Source organism: Micropterus dolomieu, linkage group LG21 (genome assembly GCF_021292245.1).
Source record: "Micropterus dolomieu isolate WLL.071019.BEF.003 ecotype Adirondacks linkage group LG21, ASM2129224v1, whole genome shotgun sequence".
Lineage (NCBI taxonomy): Eukaryota > Metazoa > Chordata > Actinopteri > Centrarchiformes > Centrarchidae > Micropterus > Micropterus dolomieu.
The window spans coordinates 9,854,814-9,877,000 of NC_060170.1; the positions used below are offsets into that span (position 1 = coordinate 9,854,814).

The window sequence follows — 22,187 nt, forward strand, 5'->3', positions numbered from 1 at the left end:
AAATGTCAATTTACTCTCTGTTTCTTTTCCTCCTCCTCTCTCACCATCGTTCCTCCCTCTTCCCACAGATCAACATCATGCAGAGTGAGACGGTGCAGGATGTTGTTCTGCTGGAGCCCCGTTGGCTCTGCAGCAACATTCTCGGCAAGCTGCTCTCCGTGGAGACGCCCAAGGCCATCCACCACTACAGGGGGCGCTACAGGCTGGAGGAGGTGGAGGCTCTGGCTCCTGAAAGTGACGTGGACGAGCTGCTGCAGATCCTGGATGCCATGGATGTCTGCGCCCGCGACGCCACCAACCCTTCTATGGTGGACGTTCCTGCCCTCATCAAGACAAACGGCCTCCACCGCTCCTGGACCGAAGAAGAGGAGGAGGAGTCGCTGCTCTACGGCGGGGTACGACTCGTCCCTGCGGAGCACCTTACCCCCTTCCCCTGTGGCCTGTTTCACAAACTGCAGGTGAACCTGTGTCGCTGGAGCCACCAGCAGAAGCCTGAGGAGGAGGGCGGGGAGGACTTCGATGGAGATATCCACCTGTGGACCAATGGCACCAAGGTGAGCCAGGCAGGAGTGGAGGCGATGATCCTGCTGGTCAACCACGGCCAGGGGGTGGAGATTCAGGTGCGTGGGCACGACTCAGAGCGGGCCAAGTGCTACACCCTGTTGGACACCATCTGTAGTATAACAGAGAACCTGCTGGCCTCCACGCTTCCCGGACTGCTCACAGCCAAATACTATCTGAGTCCTCAGCAGCTGCGGGAACACCACGCCCCCATCATGATCTACCAACCCAAAGATTTCTTCCGGGCCCAAGTCCAGCGGGAAAGCTCGCTCACTAATACCATGGGCGGCTACCGAGAGAGCTTCAGCAGCATTCTGACTTTCGGCTGCGCTGAAGTTTACCAGCTGGGGATTCTGGGAACGGACATCCACATATCAGAAGTCCCCCTATTGGCGCGCAGGAAGCTCTGCCGCATGCTGGACCCTCCTGACGCTCTGGGGAAAGACTGGTGCCTGCTGGCCATGAACCTCGGCCTCACAGACTTGGTGGCCAAACACAGCAACGGGACTCCAAACGGCACCCCTGAGCTGGACTCGGACCCAGACTCCCAGCAGGCCATGCTGCAGCCCAGCCCGACAGCGGCACTGCTACAGGAGTGGAGCGGCCGGGCAGGCAGCACGGTGGGTGTGCTAATGGCCAAACTGAGGGAGCTCGGCCGCCGAGACGCCGCCGACTTCCTGCTCAAAGTTTCTCCTGTTTTCAGGGTCAACATGGAAGCGCTGGTAGGGGCCGCTAACGGATACCCCCCGACCTGCAACGGCGGCACGTCTTACAACTCCATCAGCTCCGTCATTTCCCGCTGAACTGAACGGGATCGTCTTTCTGCTCTCGCCAAACGTCCAACAGTCTGACATTTTCCCTAAAGGAGAGTCACAGACTTGTGTGTGAATGAACATGAAGTGCAATCAGAGAGTCCAGCTGCTCGCTCCTTAATCACACCATTAAGTTGGCGTATGAACCAGATGTTGTGTTTGTGCTCTCCACACTTGTACAGCTGACCTTTCCTTCCACCATGAATGTTGTGAAAGAGCTGATTGTCCTGAGCTCCAAAGAGGAATCCAGTGCTTTTATTCTGTTCTTAATCTTGTTGTGCTGCTTTTTAATATCTCCCTTACTCTACTGCACCACCCACGTCTCAGTCGTCTTACAGCTAAAAGACCGAAAGTAGAGAAAAGATAAATGTTAAAAACTCTACATGAAGGAATGGACACGGTTAAAAAGATGGCAGCCTCATGTTTGGACCTCTTTCATCCTCAAGTGAAACTTAATTGTATCAGTGTACATGTAGAAGGCTGCTATCTCCATCCATCACAGTTACATATAATATCAGCTTGATGTGAATGTTCAGCTTAGTGTTTAAGAAATTAACAGCATTTTTGTGCCTTTGTGGCCTTCTACCTCCCTAAAGAGCACAAATAGTCTTGTTATTATAAAACAACAGTAGTTCTTTCCAAACATTTGAAGAACTGTGCCTTGTTGACACTATTAATAAATACTGAGAGAAAAGGCCATCTTACATTTTAGACAGGAAAAGGTTCACGAAGAAGAAACATGAAAAAAGGGGGAAAAAACGAAAGCTCGGCTCATCTTACAATGAAAATTAAATTTTACTCTCAGGAGACACAAACATAAAGCTGAGATCAGATGTGTTTTGTTTAGTGTTTGTAAGTGCAGGAGACGAAAACCGTTCAATCTTGTCTAGTATTTGAGTCGTCGTGGGCCGATGTGACGCTCTGTGGGAACTGTTGGCAGAGTCAAAGGGAAACACCGTCGTTCATGTTAAGTTGGTGTATTTGTGGGTTTACACAGAATATTTCTTCATTAATCCAACAGAAATCTCCTCATTTTGCTTAATTTCTGGTGACACTTTATTTTACAGGTTGTAGTCTATTTTGGATCATGGATTTGATTTTTTTTGTCCCTAAATTCTGCCCTCACCAACCCCCTTCTCAGAGGGCAGCTGCTTTTTAGTTAAAAATGACGATAAACACGTTGCACACTACCTGCCCAGCACCAAACAGCCAGACAGAGAAAGTTAGCGTTAGTTGGTGAATGTAGCGGAGCAAAACAGAGAGTGAGTATTGGACTTGGTCAAGTGGCCAGAAATACGACTCCCCATGAATGCTAATGTTGCTCTGCTGTTTGCTAACAAGTTAGCCGTATCAACTTAGTAAGGTGATAAAGTGTCAGTGTTGTTTTCAGTTTGTTCTGCTGACCCCTAAAAACTCAATGAATGCAGCTCTAATTAATTGCACCAATTAAAACACCAGCTATGTCACAATGCTACATTTACACTCTCTAGGGCTGCAACTAAGGATTATTTTCTCTATTAATCGATTAACTGTGTGGTTTATCAAATGTCAGAAACTTTGCCCAAATTAGCCCAAAAGTTGCCAAAGCCCAAGTTGACCAATGAGATCCAATACCCAAAGATTTCAACCATAGAAGACAAGCTAACCTAGAAAACAGTGAGTTTTTGGGGCATGTTGCTTTAAAAATAACTAGATTATCAAATTTGTTGCTTGTTAATTTTTAATTGATTGACAAATAGATTAATCGACTAATCGTTTCAGCTTTCGTACTAATCTTAGTTACAGTTAGAAGATAAGACATCAATGTACTTTACCATTTTATACTAACAGGAAATGAGAAATTGCTCACATTTCAACTCAAAACTATACATTTTTCCTATAATTATTACCAAATTAAGAGATTGTCATTCCCATCAACCTATCAGGTCTTTTCTTGGAACTGTTTGCTAACTATGGGACCTACAAAATAAAGTGTTACTATAAATGTTTTCAATTAAAAGGCTTTTTTTTACTCATTTTCAATTCACGTAAAGGGACCTTTAGCCATTTTAACAGAAGAACAAGAGTTTTTCTTTCCCCAAAGTACAGTGTCTTATTGTAGGTTCTTGATCCTTCCAGCACCAAAATGTATTTGCTCACACAAAGCTAAGAGCATTTGATGTTAGAAAGCATTATGACAGACAGGGTGGAGCTCCTCCTGCAGAGCTTAAGGGTCCTACTGAGACCCCAAACTTTGCACCGAAAATGCCGCCAAAAATGTAAAGTAAATTTTTAACATTTTCTACTAAGCTAGAAGGTAATTTATTCCAATCCGAAGCCGCTAGTTTTAGTCAACACACCTGACGCTGCACATTTTGTAATGCTCCCTCAACAGGTTTTCTGAACTACAGACCAGTGCAAAGACGTCAACAATCGAGTTACCGTCCACAGTGTCAGATTTTTACACAGTGGCATGGACGCTGCTTCTGTCGAGCTAAATTTGATCTCCTGTCAGTGTTGGTCGGCCATGCGTGGCTTCACTTCTTCTTTCAGTTTGTCCTTTTCTATAACATGAAGCTGCAGCTTGGCTCTGTCAGCAGAAGCAGGGAAAAGATGGCATGAAGTTAGTGTTGGTAGCTGAAATGAGGCCAAAGGCTGCTGACGACAGAAATGTCCTAGAAAGACGTTTTCGCTTTGTGTAAGCTGGTACTTTTATAATGTTTGCGAACCAGAAGAAAGTGCTCTTTTTTTTTAGTACATGTGTTGGAAGTTTTTGGGAAAGAGGTATTTTATTTCTAAAAAGTTTGCCTTTGTGGATGTAAAGGCCCCTTTCAGGACTCAGTGTCCCAGTTTAATAAAAAAAAAAAAAAAAGATGAAGATAAGCTCTGTCCCCGAGTGCAGTATTTCCTGTCTGCTTTACTTCCCCTGTGTGAAACAAGACATTCAAGACTATTTGAAATACTGTACACCTCAATCTGAACTTGCCAATTGACACAGCAAACTTGTAAATACTCAAGTCCTGTTTCCTCGACTTCATCCTCACTTTTCTGTTGCTTTCCAGCTCACCCCCCCCCAATACGTTAATTGAAACAAGGCAAAATGAATGTACTCCACATCTTTCCTAAGAATACGGTGAAAACAAATCAAAGATATGGAGATAAAACACTCAACACGTGTACAAAAAACGTGATGAAATGAAATGTTCCAAACTGGTGAGAAACGTTTTATTTTTCTTGTTTCATTCTTTTTGCTTTTGTTGAGGTTGTGTATGATTATTGCCATCATGTTGTCTGCCTAAAACACACTCGTTCATTCCTCTGTTTTTGCCTTGTACAGTACACAAGCTGATGTGTGATGTTTCAGAAAGGAAAGTGAATTCTATGGGTTTTTTTGTGAAAGCTGGGAATCACTTCGTCTCCGGTTGGTGTCTTTTCCCTGGATGGTTCTGACTGCGAGTCTGACCGAAACAAGTAGATTTAAAAGCAAAAATATTGTCCTGCTTGATGAGGAAAGATTTATTCAATATTACTTTTAGGTGAATCCCCCCCCCCCTTGAGACTCCGGTCTAATCGCCACATTGCACAAGTCTTTTTGTCGCTATTTATGTTTATTTTTAGCATGTCTTGGAATGCCATGTTCTTAGTACTTCTGACACTTTATAGTGTAATACATTTTATAATAAATTCTTTACCTAATATCATTATCTCTGTCCTAATTGAAGACATTTAGATATTTTCAAAGGTTCCTGAGGTAGCTTATGTAAGGAATTATTTTTAACATAAGCATAAGGGACCAACAAGGCAATAACATACAGAGGAGGGGAGAGGTGAAACAATAGAGTACAGCAGACATGAAAAAATAAATAACATTGAGAGACAGAAGCTTGTATAGGGATCCTGAAAGATAGTCTGAGCACAATTTTAAACAGTTTGTCTGTGAAAATGTCCATGATAGAGTCCTTTAAAAGCCATTAGAAAAATAAATTAGTCCAGTTTTTTTACGTGAGTTTGAAGGCCATGTGACCAAAAAAAGTGCCTGCTTTGTTGTATGGCACTAAATCTCCAAACTGTTTATAACTGGATGAATTTAAAGACTGCTGCTGGGAAAAACACTTCTTATTTGACAATAAAATATTTCACCACCAGTGTAAATGGCAGCCACTCTGTTTAAATCTCTTGGGTAAATCAGGGACAGACTGGTGTCTTTTGGGTATTTACTGTATTTGTCCCCCACCAGATTCCAGGCTGTGTTATTCACACAGCGACCTTCCACCCACACACTCACAAAACCTGTCTGCTGCTACCTGAAGCACATGTGATTCGTCTCAACTTGCTCCAACTTCTGGCATTGCCAACTATCATTTAACAGTCTTTGTTCAGGGAGAGAGGGAACGGAAGGTGTGATGTTTGAAGACCATGAATCTGAATTTGTTATTCTTGTTTTTCAGAACAGGATTTAAAACATAGATTTGGTGAATACTATAGATTAAGCTTCAATTCAAACTGGGTTGAGTTGTTCATCAACAGTAAACTGAATACCAAAATGAATATATTAAAATAAAATGAAGCCAATAACCTTTGATGGCCTTTAATATGTTTTTCATAAATCCCTAGAAAGTTGTCAGACTCAGTTTAAACTGTAAAAACCTTTTTTTATCACACTTTCAAGAAGTTTTTAACAGTGCCTTACAAACACTGATAAGAAAATACTTTTTAAAAACTGTTTCAATCTGAGCACCAGCTCAAAACTTTTATTTTTGTGTTAGGATCAGTTCTGCCAAGAAAAATACTGCCTTCCCTCTCCTACAGTTAATATTAAAGATATACAGTACAATAGATTATATCAATGGTGGAGATATGGAAATAAAGCCACTTTAGTGCAAGCAAATAATAATGCATACTACATTACAGTTACAAAAACCTGCATAAATTATCAAAGATCAACAATAGCTTATTACCAAATACTTAAAGAAGTGGTGAATTAGAGAATTATTTAAGTACATGTACACACTAAATACATTTTCCCCTGTTAACTTCTGTCACATGAGTTGATGCAAATAGACAAACAGGTTGAGTTTCATTCTTGTCAGCTATAAGGAAGTTTGTTGGCAGCACAACAAGTCTTTTACTGATAGATACCTTACATACATTTCTATAGTACTGTAAAGACTCACTGTCCATAACTAACAATTAAACGTTTACTTAAAATTTTCATGTTTGTAAAGGTCTGTCTCTAATCAAGGCTACCTTTCGATCTCCTGCATCACATCGCTAATGTGCTATATGTTAACATCTAAACAGGGTAACACATTAACACACAAATATCAAACACTAACAAATATCATGAACTAACAGATAAAGATCCTTTACATTTGTTTTTAAAGAACTGGGACCAAAATATCTTGCTACTTACAAGACAAGATAACATGTGTAAATAAATAACATTTCATCACCGTCACGGCTAATCCTTTAGTGTTGTTGTATTACTTAATCAACTACCTCTTGGATCAATAACATGAACAAACAAGTGAGGCCGTTTTGTGCAAAAACATAGACGTGTCAGTCAGTTCAGGTCAGTTAGAGTTTGTCTCTGGATGGGAAGACCAGAAAAGGTGCTGATAATCTTCCTGTTGTGCTAGTTTAGCAGCGTCCTAATCTGAGGAATGTATGAATGACACGTTGGTGGTTCACAAAGCACATCGACAGGCCTGTTAGAGTGAAGATAAACTGATTGTTCATCAAATTACAGATTACAGACAACTGGAAATCCTTTGACTACACAAACATGTTACAAAGGCATTTAGATAGTGAGACTACCTTAATTTTACATGTAGTAAGAGCAGTGGCCTTCGGTGTAATAAAGACATTTAAAGGAAAAATACTACTCTTATGTCTGTACAGCAAACATGAAACTAGCCTTCTGCCAGTTAGCTTAGCTTAGCGCAAAGACCGGGAAACGTAGAGAAACAGCTAGCCTGGCTTTGTCCAATGATAACAAAATCCACCTCCCCACACAGCTGGTCTTGCTGAGATCATGTGACTCAGTCTTTGCGCTACATGTCAGACCAGCATGTGAGATTAAGAACAGAGTACAGCGCTCTGAAAAACACAGCTACACATGAAAGATTTTGTGGTAGCTATGGTTACAAGATTTAAAGTTTTAAAGATATTGCAGGTCCATAAATTATTTTGTGATCCATTATATTTACCTGTAAATATTAAGAAGTGACATTGACGAAGCTTAATCTTACAAAATACCCTTCATCATTGAACCCCTGTTATAGCTTCTGACTGAGTCGCTGGTCTTATGTAGTAGTTATAGATCAATAGAGGTGACTGATTCCTTTTATGTTAAGCACCTTTCACAGATATCAAAACAGTGCTTAGCCATAATGCAAGGTGGTCTTGCATCATCAAGTCATTAGTTTTTTTCTAACTAAGCCTATTCATTCTCTTGTCAAGAGCTAGATGAGAGGATTTATCCCACTCTTGTCTCTATACATTAAATAGGATCTACCGCCAGCACCTGGTTAGCTAATTAGCCTAGCAGAAAGGCTGGAGGGAGAAACCGTTTGATTGGCTGTGTCCAAAGGTAACAAAAATCTGCCTACCAGCAATTCTAAAACTCAGTAACATGTTATGTCTTGTTTGTTTAATTTGCACAAAAACCAAAGAGTAAAAATACAAATTGTATTTTACAGGAAGTTATGTGCCAAGTTAGCTGTTTCCAGTTTTGATGCTAAGCTATAAGCTAACCAGCTACCAGAACCTCTAAAGCACACAAATTAACATGTTATATCTCGGCTGTTTAAACACTTGTTGGTTTAAAAATAAGTGTAAAATGACCAGTTGCAGTTTATGTATGGTCGGAATATCTTGTTCATATTACAGCCTCATGTTACTGCTAGCATTGGTAGACTTTTAGCTTTGTTGTTTACTTTAGTTACTGCCCCTGGATCAGTAGTGTAAACTAACAATTGAGGCTGTTTTTGTGCAAAAACATAGACGTGTCCGTCAGTTCAGGTCTGTTAACCATTTTGTCTGGATGAGAAGACCAAACCAGCTGCTGGTACCCCTTCTGGTTGTGTCTAGGTTGTAAACCTAGATTTGTGAAACTCACACATGAGCACTTAAATTACGTGGTAGCACTTGACTCTGTACGTGCTAGCAATGGTAAATGGCAGAGGGGACCTAATAAATATTGTTGCTGTATAGGAATGTCTGTGTCTGAATTAAAGTAGTAGACGTAGTATAAAGAGCAACAATATCCAAGGTTGCGGTGAATGGGACAAACATAGGACTTTCAAGCAGGAGACCTGGGTTTGTGTCCTGTGTGAAACCAAAAGTCAATGCCGACTTTTTTTTTTTTGTTAGTTGACCAATTTATTTATTTAAATGATTATTTTCAGTTTTCACTTGCAGTCTGGTTAGGTTTAGGCAACAAAACTACTTGGTTAGATTTAGGAAAAGATCGTGGTTGGGGTTAAAATAATAAGTCAACGTTGACTTTTGTTTCACACATGACAGAAACAGAGGTCTCCTGGGTAAAAGTCCTGTGTTTGTGAAAGGCTTTTGGGGAGAAAGCCCTGAAGGCAAACTTCCCCTACGTGTAGGAACAATATGTATAAAGCTCTGGAGAGTGTCACAAATCTAGGGTTACCATCTGGACACAACCAATCTTTCTGTTGTGCTAGCTGAGCAGCATCCTAATCTGAGGAATGGAATGACACGTTGGTGGTTCACAGCACATCAACTGGCCTGTTAGAGTGAAGATAAACTAAATATTCATCAAATTACAGATTATAGACAACTGGAAATCCTTTGACTACACAAACATGTTCCAAAAGACATTTAGATAGTGGAACTACCTTAATTTTACATGTAGTAAGAGCAGTGGCCTTCGGGATATTAAAGACAATTAAAGGAATAGTTCAGGACAGATTCGCTTTTTTTGCTAAGAGTACGATGAGAAGATTAATACCACTCTTATGTCTGTACAGCAAACATGAAACTAGGCAGCAGCCAGTTAGCTTAGCTTAGCACAAAGACTGGAAACGGGGGAAAAGCTAGCCTGGCTTTGTCCAAATATAACAAAATCTACCTCCCAGTGCACATCTAAGGCTCACTAATTAACACATTATAATGTTTGTTTAATCAGTACAAAGAATGAATTCATCAATTCAACGATTTTGTGGGAGATTGGGATCGTGTGTCGAACTGTTTCTTTCCCAGGACCAATTGCCTGGCAACAGCATTGTCTCCGGGAAGTTACTGGTGCCATCCAATAAATAATCCGGCCTCATACAAACTGTAACTTGTCATTTTTACTCTTTGGTTTTTGTGCAAATCAAACAAACAAGATATAATGTATTTGCAAGCTGATTTTGTTACCTTTGGACACAGAGAAGCTAGCTGTACCGCTGTTCCCAGTCTTTCTGCTAAGCTAAGCTAACCATCTGCTGGCACTAGCATGCTGCCTGCTTCATGTCAAACATAAAAGTGGATAAAAGTATTTTATTTTGAGACTTAAGTTAATTTTGCTGGTAAAACATTTTCAGTTTTACGTATTGCTACTTGTATTTAAGCAACGAATACGTCCACCCCTGCTGACAATATTTACTCCACAGGAAAAGCAAACGAAAGGCAATCCTAAAAGATGGTTATGCTAACTCACCACACGTGCATGCTCATACAGGAAGTGCTCAGTAGTCATGTGCCGCTCTGCTGGAGCAGCACAATCCAGTCATTTGCTTCCATATTTCTGCAAATGGAAGGAAATTATGTGTTTTTAGCCTACTGTAAAGTATGAGGCCATGTTAACATAACCGCAGAGTTGCCCCAAGGACATTTTGCATCCTGCATGTGACAACATGAAGACATGACGCATTACATGGACAGATTCATGTCACATTATTTCAGCATTTAGAATTCAATGTATTTGTTGTTAGTATGAGGTTTGTATGATTTCATCAATTTACTTTTCCGAGTACCATTAGTCCCAGTTTTATCAGTTGAGGGAAGTTAGCATTCCACGTATATAAACCTACATGTGGTGTCAAATTGGTTGATTCCACTAATTATAGACTCAGTATATTCAAAGCAGTAGTTAAATATTTAGGTCTGCTCTCCCCAACAGACACAAAGATTAACAGATCTGAACTGATTAACACGTCTATGTTTTTTTTTTCACAAAACAGACTCAATTGTTTGTTCAAATTATCGATCCAGGACGTAGCTGATTAGGTAATACAACAACACTAAAGGTCTAGTCATGCTTGAGGCTGTAGTATAAACAAGAAAGTGTGTGAAAGTATTTAAGTGATGTAAAGTACTTCAAAAAACTGTAGTACAGTAAATGTTCTTGGTTACTTTCCACCGCTGATGTAAGACTATCACTATAGGAACTCCAAAACCAGGAGGTTTTGATCTAAATGCATAAACAACTCTGCCTGTTCAGTTTCATAGTCAATGAATCAATCACATGACCATCAACTTTGATCAACTCAGACTTTGTCCCAGCACTTATTGAAAGCCATAACTGATAGAATAATACCTCTTATAGATCCTTCATAGAGATCACTGTTATGAACCAAAACCCCAATTTTCTTCTTCTAAGTCTTTTAGTTTCTGGACGGTTGTCTAAATATGTCTCCATTTTTTAAAAATGGGACGGGTTAGGAAAATGTTATGGCAACTCTGTTATTTCCTCGTCTACAAAAAAGCCAGAAACAAGAATTCTCTCATGTGGTTTCCTTTGCACTCTTATTCAATGGTAAATTTGATTAGAATCAATTTAATTGCATTGACAGACTTCAAAACCACAGCTTTGTCTGAGGCACAATCAAAGAAAGTGGTTACTCAGGTCAAGTATCAGATAATGGGTCACATGGACACAGAGTATTTTCAGTTGGGACTGTCTGGAGGTCATGGTTTTCAAAATGGGAGGGGTACCTCTCCAGGCTCAGTGAATGCAAGTGAAAAAATATTACATTATTTATTTTTTGGTGCAGTGGTTAGCACTGACGCCTCACAGCAAGAAGGTCGCGGGTTCAAACCTCGGCTTAGGTGTGAGCATGAGTGGTTGTTCGTCTATGTGTGGCCCTGCGATGGACTGGTGACCGGTCCGCCTTTCGCCCGATGGCAGCTGGGATTGGCTCCAGCCCCCCGCGACCCTGTACACACGGCTGACGATGGATGAGATAGGAGATCAGATAGCTTAAATGTGTGTGATTTGGTTAAAGATAGTTCAGAAATACAGTTGTTTTGGGGGAATTTTTCCCATTTTCCTGAGTCAGAAACTAAAAATGCCACTGGACAGACCTTTTTTTTATGTCTTTTGTGATATTGTGTCAAACAGCAATATTAGGCTTGTTGAGTGTCTATGGGATCATATCACATAAACATGATGCTACAGGCATCCAGGAATTGAGTGAAACTAAGCAAGTAAACTAAGAGGGGGAGCTTTCTCTGAGGGGATGCCCACAGTTTCAGACTTTGAAAACTGTGGAGCAAAAGATTTTTGACAGATCTCTCTAATAACATCACTTCATATGGAGGCTCTGACTTATAAGGGCTCCTTGACCTCTTGTAGCCCCCTGGACCTGTGCACAGTAGGTCTCTTCAGTAATCCTCATCCTCATAATCTCATCTCATTTAATGGCCTTAATTTTCTGCTGTCACAGCAATACTTTCAGAAGTCTTTACCATGCACATGCGTGCATGTAATGTTGTTAGAAACCCTGATCACACATCTGCACGGCCAAGAAGTTTCCTTTTTAGCTGGTTTCGCTACTTTGATACTCTGATCAGGTTTCCTATGACATTGAGGAAATCAAATGACTACAGAAAGCCGACACTACCCTGATTATCTAAATGCATGTGAACACACTGAGTGCTGAGGGGAGAGGGATGAAATCCTGCACCAGCGTTCTCAAAAAAGTCTGTCAAATCTTACCAGTAAGGAGTGGTGGACGAAGTCTTCAGATCCTTAACTTAAGTAAAAATACTAATAACAAACTTTAAAAATAAAAGTATGGAATGTAACTTGCATGGAAAATGTAACTTAATTAAAAGTATGTAACTATAATCAGGAAAATGTACTTTAAGCAGTAAACTGTGACTGTTGTACTATTATATATTCTCTCATAAGATAAGATTATTCCTCTTGCATTGATGTAAATGCAGGATTTTAACAATTTTAAATCGGACTTCAACTACTGATTATTTTCTCCACAAATTTATTGATGGCTTCACTTTTATATAAGTTTCCTCAATCAGCTAATCTGAAGGCTGATTGATCAGTAAAAGTCTTTAATCAGCAGCTTTGTAAATCACTATGAATATCTTTCTCACAGTTTTATCTGCAACAATCCTGCAAAAATCACAATGCCCATTCCAGAGGGGGAATCACGTGCTTCCATGATGACATCATACGTCGGGGCGGGGCATCGGAGTAATAAACAATGAGTGGACCAATCAGAGAGCTCGGTGGGACGTTATTCTGCTGCCGGCCGGGCCTTTATAAACTTGTGTTTCTTGGTGGTAGTGAGTTATCTTCTCCTTCGTCTTCAACAGAAAGGAATATACAGTAAGTCCTACATTATGTCCTTTTACTGGAGTCTCGGCAGAGCTTCAGGCGTCCAGCAGTGAGTCCTAACTTGTTTTGTTGTCTTGTTGTTGTTTTCCAGTAGGAAGCCAGGATGCTGCCTCTAGCTGTGTTTGTTGTGTGTCTGAGTGCAGCCCTCTCAGCCCCCAGCCTGGACCGACAGCTGGATCAACACTGGGACCTGTGGAAGAGCTGGCACACAAAGAAATATCATGAGGTGAAGTGTTGTTTCTTTCTTTTCTTTCCAGCACGCTTTTCTAGCCTGCCAGGTATCAGGGAAAGGTCTGAATGGTGGTTGTTTATTTGTAGAAGGAGGAGGGCTGGAGGAGAATGGTGTGGGAGAAGAACCTGAAGAAGATCGAGCTGCACAACCTGGAGCACTCCCTGGGCAAACACACCTACCGCCTGGGCATGAACCACTTCGGAGACATGGTAAGACCCCGATGTCAACGCACAGACTTTATAAAAATGGTGTAAAATAACAAGAGTATGCCAAGGTTTGAATCATGAATGTGTACCCTCGAATTAAGGATAAATATGTAGAAAAACACTGTCCAGCACAAATTCAGGAATCAAGGAAAAACATGAGAACAACTGATTCAGTCTGGTGTGGGGAATACTGTATAATGATGATAAAATGAGTTGAAAACTGTGTTACATACATTTGGAGTGGCAAATGATAAAAACTGTAACAGTTGAGAGAACTCTTATTTGCCAAATAGTGTAATTCATGTTTTTTGTCTTTCCACAGACTCACGAGGAGTTCAGGCAGGTCATGAACGGCTACACGTACAAACCAGAGAAGAAGATCAAGGGATCTCTGTTCATGGAGCCCAACTTCCTGGAAGCCCCAAACTCTGTGGACTGGAGGGAAAACGGCCATGTTACTCCTGTGAAGGACCAGGTAACGACTGCTTTTATGTCTCTTTCAAGATTATTAAAAAGCAATGAGGTAGTACCAAAGAAGCAAGTTTTAACATTTGACCGGCTGGAAGCAAGTGCATTTTTTAAAATCGATTTATCAAAATGGTTTTCTGTCAATCTTTTTATTGACTCTCTGCTTCAACTCTTAGTTTGTTCAGTGATTCACGGTCATGCAGAAGAGAATAACAGCACAAAATGCCGACAATGTCCAAAAGGGACGTAAGAACAGGAAAATGTATAAATATGCAACAGGGATTAAGAGCAAAAATAACTTGTACAGGTGATGTTCAACTCTATATAACTTTTATCCCCTTCCCTTTCAGGGTCAGTGTGGCTCCTGCTGGGCCTTCAGTGCCACTGGAGTTCTGGAGGGTCAACAGTTCAGGAAGACGGGGAAACTGGTGTCGCTGAGCGAGCAGAACTTAATGGACTGTTCCAGACCCGAGGGCAATTATGGCTGCAATGGAGGTCTGGTGGACCAGGCCTACCAGTACGTCGAGGACAACGGGGGACTGGACTCTGAGGACGCTTATCCGTACCTGGCAACAGTACGTATGGGAGGACGGGGAAAAGTTACATTGACGTGTCTTAAAATGTCTTAAAATTTGAAAATAATTAAGAATTGAATTGAATTAAGAAGTTATTGATCATCTGCTACAACAATGTTAAATTCTTCATTTCACCCCCACCCTGAAACTTGGAGGCAAGGGCTGCATCTAACTAAGTAGTTGGTTTCATTCACATTGTTTAAAAAATATTGTAAAACCTGGGCCCTGTTTCAGAAAGCAGGTTTAGAGTATGTTAAACCTGCTTTGATCATAAAAGCGGTCATGTTAGAGCTCTTATTCTAGATAAGATCTTATTATAACTAATATCTAACCAGGATTTAGATGTTTCTAAAGGTGTAAACTTTTGCAAATGAATATGATGTGATATGTACTCGAGGGGAAACTTAAGTTAACCCTCTTTCTGGAATGGAAAAACTTGTTGCCCTGGTCGCAGGCTTAAGGAGTTTTCACGAAACCTGCTTTCTGAAACAAGGCCCTGGAGCACAAAGGGGCGTCGTCAGATGTCTTTTGTCCAACCAACAGTACAAAAAGCAAAAACCAATTTACTGTAATCAAATTTTCTGCATTTTAGAAACAATCAATTATCAAAATAATTGCTGATTTAATCCATTAATCATTGCAGCTCTTCATGAAACTTTCAGGCAAGTGTTTCAATTGCAGCCCTCCTCTTCTTTTTTCTTCAGGATGACCAGTCGTGTCACTATGACCCCAATTACAACTCTGTCAACGTCACCGGATTCGTCGACATCCCCAGCGGTAAGGAACGCGCTCTGATGAAGGCTGTGGCCGCCGTGGGACCCGTTTCAGTCGCCATCGATGCCGGACATGAATCTTTCCAGTTCTACAGATCAGGTCAGTTCTTGGTTTTGTAAAGCAGAGACAAAGTTAAAGAAACATTTTCTTGCTTTCTTCTGCCAGCTGTTTTTAAGATGGCTTATATGTAACTTTTTTTGGTGGGTGTTACTTTAGGAATCTACTACGAGAAGGAATGCAGCAGCGAGGAGCTGGACCACGGTGTGCTGGTGGTGGGATACGGCTTTGAGGGGGAAGATGTGGATGGCAAGAAATACTGGATCGTGAAGAACAGGTCAGTCCAAAGCATTTAACTTTGCTGTTTGGAAAATTTGAGCCCTTTGTCCCCACAGTCCGCAATGTTTTGTTGAGGTTTAGTAGGAATTTCAGCTTAAAGATAAAGTTTATTCTGTAACAAACTGCAGTGTGACTTTGTCTAATTACGGAAATGAATGTTAAACTTTTACCATTTTTGTTTTGTTTGTCTTCTTGCAGCTGGAGTGAAAAGTGGGGAGACAAAGGCTACATCTACATGGCTAAAGACCGAAAGAACCACTGTGGCATTGCCACAGCAGCCAGTTATCCTCTCGTTTAACGTTTTGCACAGCTCCACTTTATAGTTTTTATTGCAATTGTTTGGCTGGAGGACGAGTCTTCGGTCAGAGCGACACATTAACAGGAGATTCTGCGAAGAAACCCTGTTTTTATGGAAATGGCGCCATTTTGTTTTGGCTGGTTTTATGACACTTTATTTTGTCTGAAAGATTTTAGTCGAGTGTTTTATTCTCTGTAAATATGTGTATGCTGCTTGGTGATACGTTAACACTTGCTTCGAGATTTTTAAATGATTGTTTTTTTACTTTTACTGTGATCAATTGAAGTTGTGAGACACTAGTTTACTGTATTGGAGTATTTTTCTACTGCACTGTAGAATGTCGCTGTCCTGTGAAAACCCAAAATGTCAACATTTCATGTGCTGATAACAGCTTTATCTTAAAATGTTAAATAAAGCAACATTTCAGTTCTTCTGGAAAAATTCAAACAACAATTAAGGATACATGTTTTTTAATGAGCAGCAGTGATGAACAAAGCATTGTTTTGATCGCTGTGAAGGGTGTTAAAAGTCATCAGTCACCTCTGTTGATCTCTAACTACTACAAGGCGCTTCACTCAGAAGGTATCACAAAGGGTCATTGATGAAGGGTGTTTGTATCGTGTTCCTCATAACCCTTAAATAGGATTGATCACAAAATCATTTCTGGACCTCCTATAACCTTAAAACTTAAAATCTTGTAACTAGAGCTACCAAACAGTATTTCATGTTTAGCTGTGTTCTTCAGAGCGCTGTACTCTGTTGCACAGAAGCCCTAAGCGGCCATACATTCAATAATTTTTTTTTTACTCCGTTAATTATCTCCCAATCTCGAGGTAACAACTGTTGTTTTCCCATGATAACGGGATCATTTTCTTGTGATCTCGGGATAGAAAACCATGGCTGAATACAGGGGTCGGCAGCTGCGTTTCTTTATGATAATTTCAAATAAATTGTTATTGTCACTGGTTAGTTCAGCTGGTAGAGCACAGGACTTGATGTCCATGCATTGTCTGTTTCACTCCTGCTCTCAATGGCTTTTTTTTTCTTCTGTGTGTTTTTTCCTTCCTCAAGGTTTTACGAAGAGATTCAGGGGAATCCAATCACACATTTCCCGACAGCTATTTCAAAGGTTAATAGCCGTCAGGAAATGTGTAACGTTAAATGGATTCCCTTGAATGAGAAGCACAGGAATTTCCTCTCCCTGTGGACGATGGGGAAATGAAGTCCATAGGTTGATGGATGAGGCCCAATCTCTGGGACGTGCACAGTCCAGCAACAGTCTCGTCATAAGAACTTTGTTGAAGAGGATTATGAAAAAGATTTTTAAAGAGTTGGTCTGCCATGAGGATTAACCATACAATACTGCAATTATGAGTCCCACGCTCTACCAACTGAGCTAACTAGTGACATTGAAAATCAAGCTGAAATTATAATTAAGAAACATTGCTGCTGACCCTTGTGTTAAATTACTGTTTTGTTATTTCGAGATCATGAGATAATTATCCCATGATCATGAGAAAACAGAGTAAAAAAATATTTGAATGGATGGCCGCTTAGGGCTTCCGTACTGTTGTTAATCTCACATGCTAGTTTTACATGTAGCACAAAGACTGAGTCACATGATCTCAGTAAAACCTTCACAAACATATGAAAATATTAAGTAAATGTTTAATTGGTACAGTTAAGAACAGTGAATTGTTTCCAGTACTATGGAAATGTATGTGAGGTAGCCAGCAAAAGACTTGTTGTGTTGTCAACCCACTTCCTTATAGGTATACTGACAAGAATGAAACTCATCCTGTTTGTCTATAGTTGTATGCATCAACTCATCATGTGACAGAAGTTCACAGGTAGGCTAGTTATGGTGTGTGCTGTGACATGATCAGCAGTCCTACGAGGATATGAACAAGAAATAGTCAGACCCTACATAAAGTTCAACTTGTCATTTTCACACTTATTTTTAAACAAACAAGATTTCGGATTAAACAGCGGATAAATGACGTGTTAAGTTGTGAGCTTTAGAGGTGCTGGTAGCCGTTTAGCTTAGCATCTAGACTGAAAATGGGGAAACAACTAACCTGGAAGATAACTTACTGTAAAACTGCAATTTGTCATTTTAGTTTTAGTTTTTTGTGCTAACTAAACAAAGAACATATAACATAATAGTGAGTTTATACGTGCTGAGATGGCCCCATTTACCTGCGGTGTCCCTCAAGGTTCTATATTAGGCCCCATCTTATTTTCTTTATATATGCTGCCCCTGGCCTCCATTTTTGAGAAGTACGAGGTCTCTTTCCACTGTGTTGCAGACAATTCAAATTTATTTGCCCCTGAATGTTAAAACAAAGGGCTCACTGCAACCCCTGCCTGACTGTATGAAGGACATCAAAACATGGATGAACCTAAACTTCCTCACCCTAAATGGAGACAAGACAGAGGTCATAGACATCCTGAACTGCTTGAGTTCAAATAATCTCTCAACTGTGAAGAGTCTTGGTGTTGTATTAGACAGTGTGTTTAAATTTGATACACAGATATCTGCCACTGTAAGATCTTGCTTCTTCCAATTGAGAACTTTAGCCGAGGTAAAGGCCTATCTCCCTCCCAAAGATTTAGAGAGGGTGATTAACTCCTTCATAACCTCTCGTCTTGACTACTGTAACTCCTTATATGTGGGCTTAGAAAAGTCATCCATTCAACGCCACATCACACCTGTGCTGCGCTCTCTCCACTGGCTTCCTGTTCATTACAGGATTCATTTTAAAATCTTACTTTTAACTTACTTATCTAGCTCTTCACAAAAAAGCAAATAAGCTTATTTCCCAAAAATTTTTCCTTAGCCGTTAAAACATTCGTTATTTGCGCGTTGTCAGCTTCAGTCTGTCATGCCCTCTGTCCCTGCCTCTTCAGTTTAGCATGGGGTCTCTCTCTCTCTCTCTCTCTTTCTCTCTGTCTGTCAGTGTGTTCTGTATTGCAGGAGTGGGATAAGGTGTGCAGGAGTCTGGCGGCAGCTGATAATCTTCAAATGCTAGGCGTCAACTCCACCACACCACCAGATCCTAGATTCAACTATACATATATTCGTGGGCTGACTCCTGCCTTTATCCTACTCCTGCTCAGCAAGAACCTGCGCTGGATCTACTTAACTCTTCCTGGTTCCCAGGTTTCCTCGGCTTAGCTACTTACTTACTTCCTCTGGACTGCCTGTCCACCCGCCTCACCTGGCTTTGCTCCCCGAGTCAAGCCCCTGCCTCAACTCTCCCAAAAGTAAGTACAATACGCAGAATGAGCAGAGAAATTATATTTTATGTTCACAGAATCTCCTTTATTATATTTATATCATTGCACAGGGTGAAGTGCAGATGGATACTGCCAAAGTAACCGCAATTACAGAATAGCCAGCACCCACCAACCATAAATTACTGCAGTGCTTCCTGGGATCGGCCAATTTTATAGGAGATTTGTTAAACTACAGTTGCCTTGCTGCTCCCCTTATGGCTCTCACCTTCACTTCCTCACTTTTCCGCTGGACCCCTGAGGCAGAATTCACCTTCAGGGATCGTAAGTGTTGCTTTGTCTCACAACCATCCTCAAACAACCACATCCAACCAGTCAGTTTGTTATAGAAGTGGATGTCTCTGACAGTGGGGTAGGTGCAAAATGCAGTTCTCAGGTCCTCCATTGGACCCACTCCTCCCGACACACCTGTCTCACAGGCCTAAATCGGACACTAGCCTTCCTACGTCGGCAGCTCTGATAGCCAACAATGAAAGTGACACAGGGATCTCTGCATGTTCGGTGTGTCCTCAGAATAAGCCGTCCGCTAAGCCCACTTCAAATTAATTGTATTTTAATTTGACACTGAAGTTCATTTTGCTGATAAAATATTTACGTATTGTTACTTGTATTTAAGCAAAGCATTTGAATACTTCCACCATTGTTGGCAATATTTACTCAACACTCGCTTTCAGATTTCTGCAAATGGAAGGAAATTATATATTTAGCCTACTGTAAAGTATAAAGCCATGTTAACGTAACATCCTGCATGTGACAACATAAAGACATGACACATTACATGGACAGATTCATGTCACATATCACTGGTTAGCATTAAATGTATTTGTTAGTATGAGGTTTGTATAATTTGATCAATTAACCTATTTGAGTAGGCCTACAGATAACTCTTAAAAACATACAAGGGGTGGTGTCAAATTGGTTGATTACAGTATTTTTATTCATTTATTATATTCAAAGCAGTAGTTCAGAATTTAGGGAAATGCATGTATTTACTTTGTTGTCAAGAGTTACATACAGTTAATATGAAGCCACAGTGAGCAGTTAGCTTAGCTTAGCTTAGCTTAACTGAGCTTAGCGTAAAGACTGGAAACAGATAGCCTGGCTTTGTTCAAATGTAACAAAATCTGCCTACCTGAACCTTTTAAAGATTACTAATACTTTATGTCTTGTTTGTTTAATTTGTACAAAAACTAAAGAATAACATGTTGCAGATTTATAGTACTGCCACTCGAGATGGGCAGTTCTTTCATTGTTTCCTAGACATAACTTCAGAAGCTGCACGCCGAAGACATTGACCTTGACTGACTGTGGAGGCTGCGCAGTCCGCGAGCAGTAATTGACACCGCGTTAGAGACTCCTCCTGGCTCTGTTTGGTAGTTTTTTTGGATTCGATCGCAGTGGATTCTTGCAAATGGCAGAAGGAGACGACAGAGGAACCTGAATTTTTTTTCACAGATTACCCGTCTCATGTATGACAAAAAGTTATTTTAAAAAGAATTCCCTTTTGCAGCTTTTGTTATGACTGATACATTAATGTGTAAACAGCATGATAATGCTGTATCTGGTTGAAGTTGGGCTATATGTTACTACTTTTATTACTGTAGTTGTTACTGTAGTTTAATTTATGAAAATGCAATCAACCTGAAAAGTAACTTAAGCTGTCAGATAAATATAGTCCAGTAAAAAGAACTTAGATCAAGACTAAGACCAAGAGCCATAGTGGAGTAGGAGTATAAAGTAGAGTCCAAATATCCAAGTGTAGTAAAGTACCTCATAAATTCAGTAAATGTACTTGCAAAAACAGTAGTTTTTTTTATCTAAATGCATAAACAACTCTGCCTGTTCACAGTTTCACAGTCTTATCAATCACATGACCAACAACATTCATCAACTCAGACTTTGTCCCAGCAGTTACTGAAAGTCCTGCTGTGATGCATATTCACGTCCTCCCACAGCTTTGACGATGAAAACACTGGCCATCACTGATCACTGAATAATACCTCTCTTATATATAATTTATAGTAATCACTTTTATGAACCAAAAGACCAATTTTCTTCTTCTTTCTTTACATATTTGGACATTTGACAAAATGCAGTTTCTACATTTGAAAATGGGACATGCTTTGGCAACTCTACTGTTATCTCCTCATCTAAACCAGAAACAAATATTCTCCCATGTGGTTTCCTTTGCACTCTTATTTAATGCTAAACTTGATTACAATTACTTTAATTGCATTGACAGCCTTCAAAACCACAGCTTTGTCTGAGGCACAATCAAAGAAAGTGGTTACTCAGGTCAAGTATCAGACAATGAGTCGCTGATCATGGACACACAAAAATCACCCTTTGGACTGATTTAGAGTATTTTTCAGAAACATTTTGCAGCTTAACCTTAATGTTAAAGTTCTGCAGTCTAAAACTCCACCTGAGCTCAATGAGGATAAAGAGAGGTTGACTATCTAACTCCAGAGCTTCCTACTTCCTGATGTAGGTGTAGCCTACTGTGGTCTAGTCGGTGTATGTAGGGAAAAGATAAACAAAATACAATAAATATCAGGTAGGACTGTCTAGAGCAGGGGTTTTCTAAGTGAGAGGTGGGCCTCCCCAGGCTCAATGAATGCAAGTGAAGAAATTACATTACTTATTATTTAAAGGAGATCACATAGCCTAGCTAGATTATGTTACAGGCTACTGTTATATGATATGTAAGTGTTTTTTTTTCATCAGTCAGCTAATCTGAAGGCTGATTGATCAGTAAAAGTCTTTAATCAGCAGCTTTGTAAATCACTATGAATATCTTTCTCACAGTTTTATCTGCAACAATCCTGCAAAAATCACAATGCCCATTCCAGAGGGGGAATCACGTGCTTCCATGATGACATCATACGTCGGGGCGGGGCATCGGAGTAATAAACAATGAGTGGACCAATCAGAGAGCTCGGTGGGACGTTATTCTGCTGCCGGCCGGGCCTTTATAAACTTGTGTTTCTTGGTGGTAGTGAGTTATCTTCTCCTTCGTCTTCAACAGAAAGGAATATACAGTAAGTCCTACA

The 22,187-nt window shown here is 40.3% G+C and overlaps 3 protein-coding genes across 3 annotated transcripts in view; all 3 read left to right on the forward strand.

Moving 5' to 3' along the window:
- dapk1 (death-associated protein kinase 1) overlaps window positions 1–5,504 on the forward strand; it is a 50,033-nt gene extending 44,529 nt beyond the window's left edge. The window contains exon 22 of the mRNA XM_046033988.1: window positions 69–5,504. Coding sequence (XP_045889944.1) covers window positions 69–1,364 — 1,296 coding nt within the window. The 3' untranslated portion in view covers window positions 1,365–5,504. The remainder of the gene's footprint in view (window positions 1–68) is intronic.
- Window positions 5,505–12,813: 7,309 nt separating this feature from the next.
- LOC123959740 (procathepsin L-like) lies at window positions 12,814–16,198 on the forward strand. Its single transcript, XM_046033993.1, has 8 exons — window positions 12,814–12,939; window positions 13,040–13,174; window positions 13,267–13,389; window positions 13,709–13,861; window positions 14,205–14,429; window positions 15,134–15,302; window positions 15,420–15,537; window positions 15,738–16,198. The coding sequence occupies exons 2-8, from the start codon at window positions 13,052–13,054 to the stop codon at window positions 15,835–15,837; spliced, it is 1,011 nt and encodes a 336-aa protein (XP_045889949.1). The 5' UTR covers window positions 12,814–12,939; window positions 13,040–13,051; the 3' UTR covers window positions 15,838–16,198.
- Window positions 13,035–22,187, forward strand: part of LOC123959741 (procathepsin L-like) — a 13,104-nt gene continuing 3,951 nt past the window's right edge. The window contains exon 1 of the mRNA XM_046033994.1: window positions 13,035–13,058. Coding sequence (XP_045889950.1) covers window positions 13,052–13,058 — 7 coding nt within the window. The 5' untranslated portion in view covers window positions 13,035–13,051. The remainder of the gene's footprint in view (window positions 13,059–22,187) is intronic.

Excerpts from the sequence above, each read along its gene's own strand:
- LOC123959740 (XM_046033993.1), top strand. The coding sequence starts at position 13,052 with ATGCTGCCTCTAGCTGTGTTTGTTGTGTGTCTGAGTGCAGCCCTCTCA. Across the intron at positions 15,303-15,419 it reads TTTCCAGTTCTACAGATCAG|GAATCTACTACGAGAAGGAA; the intron begins GTCAGTTCTTGG and ends GTGTTACTTTAG. Across the intron at positions 15,538-15,737 it reads TACTGGATCGTGAAGAACAG|CTGGAGTGAAAAGTGGGGAG; the intron begins GTCAGTCCAAAG and ends GTCTTCTTGCAG.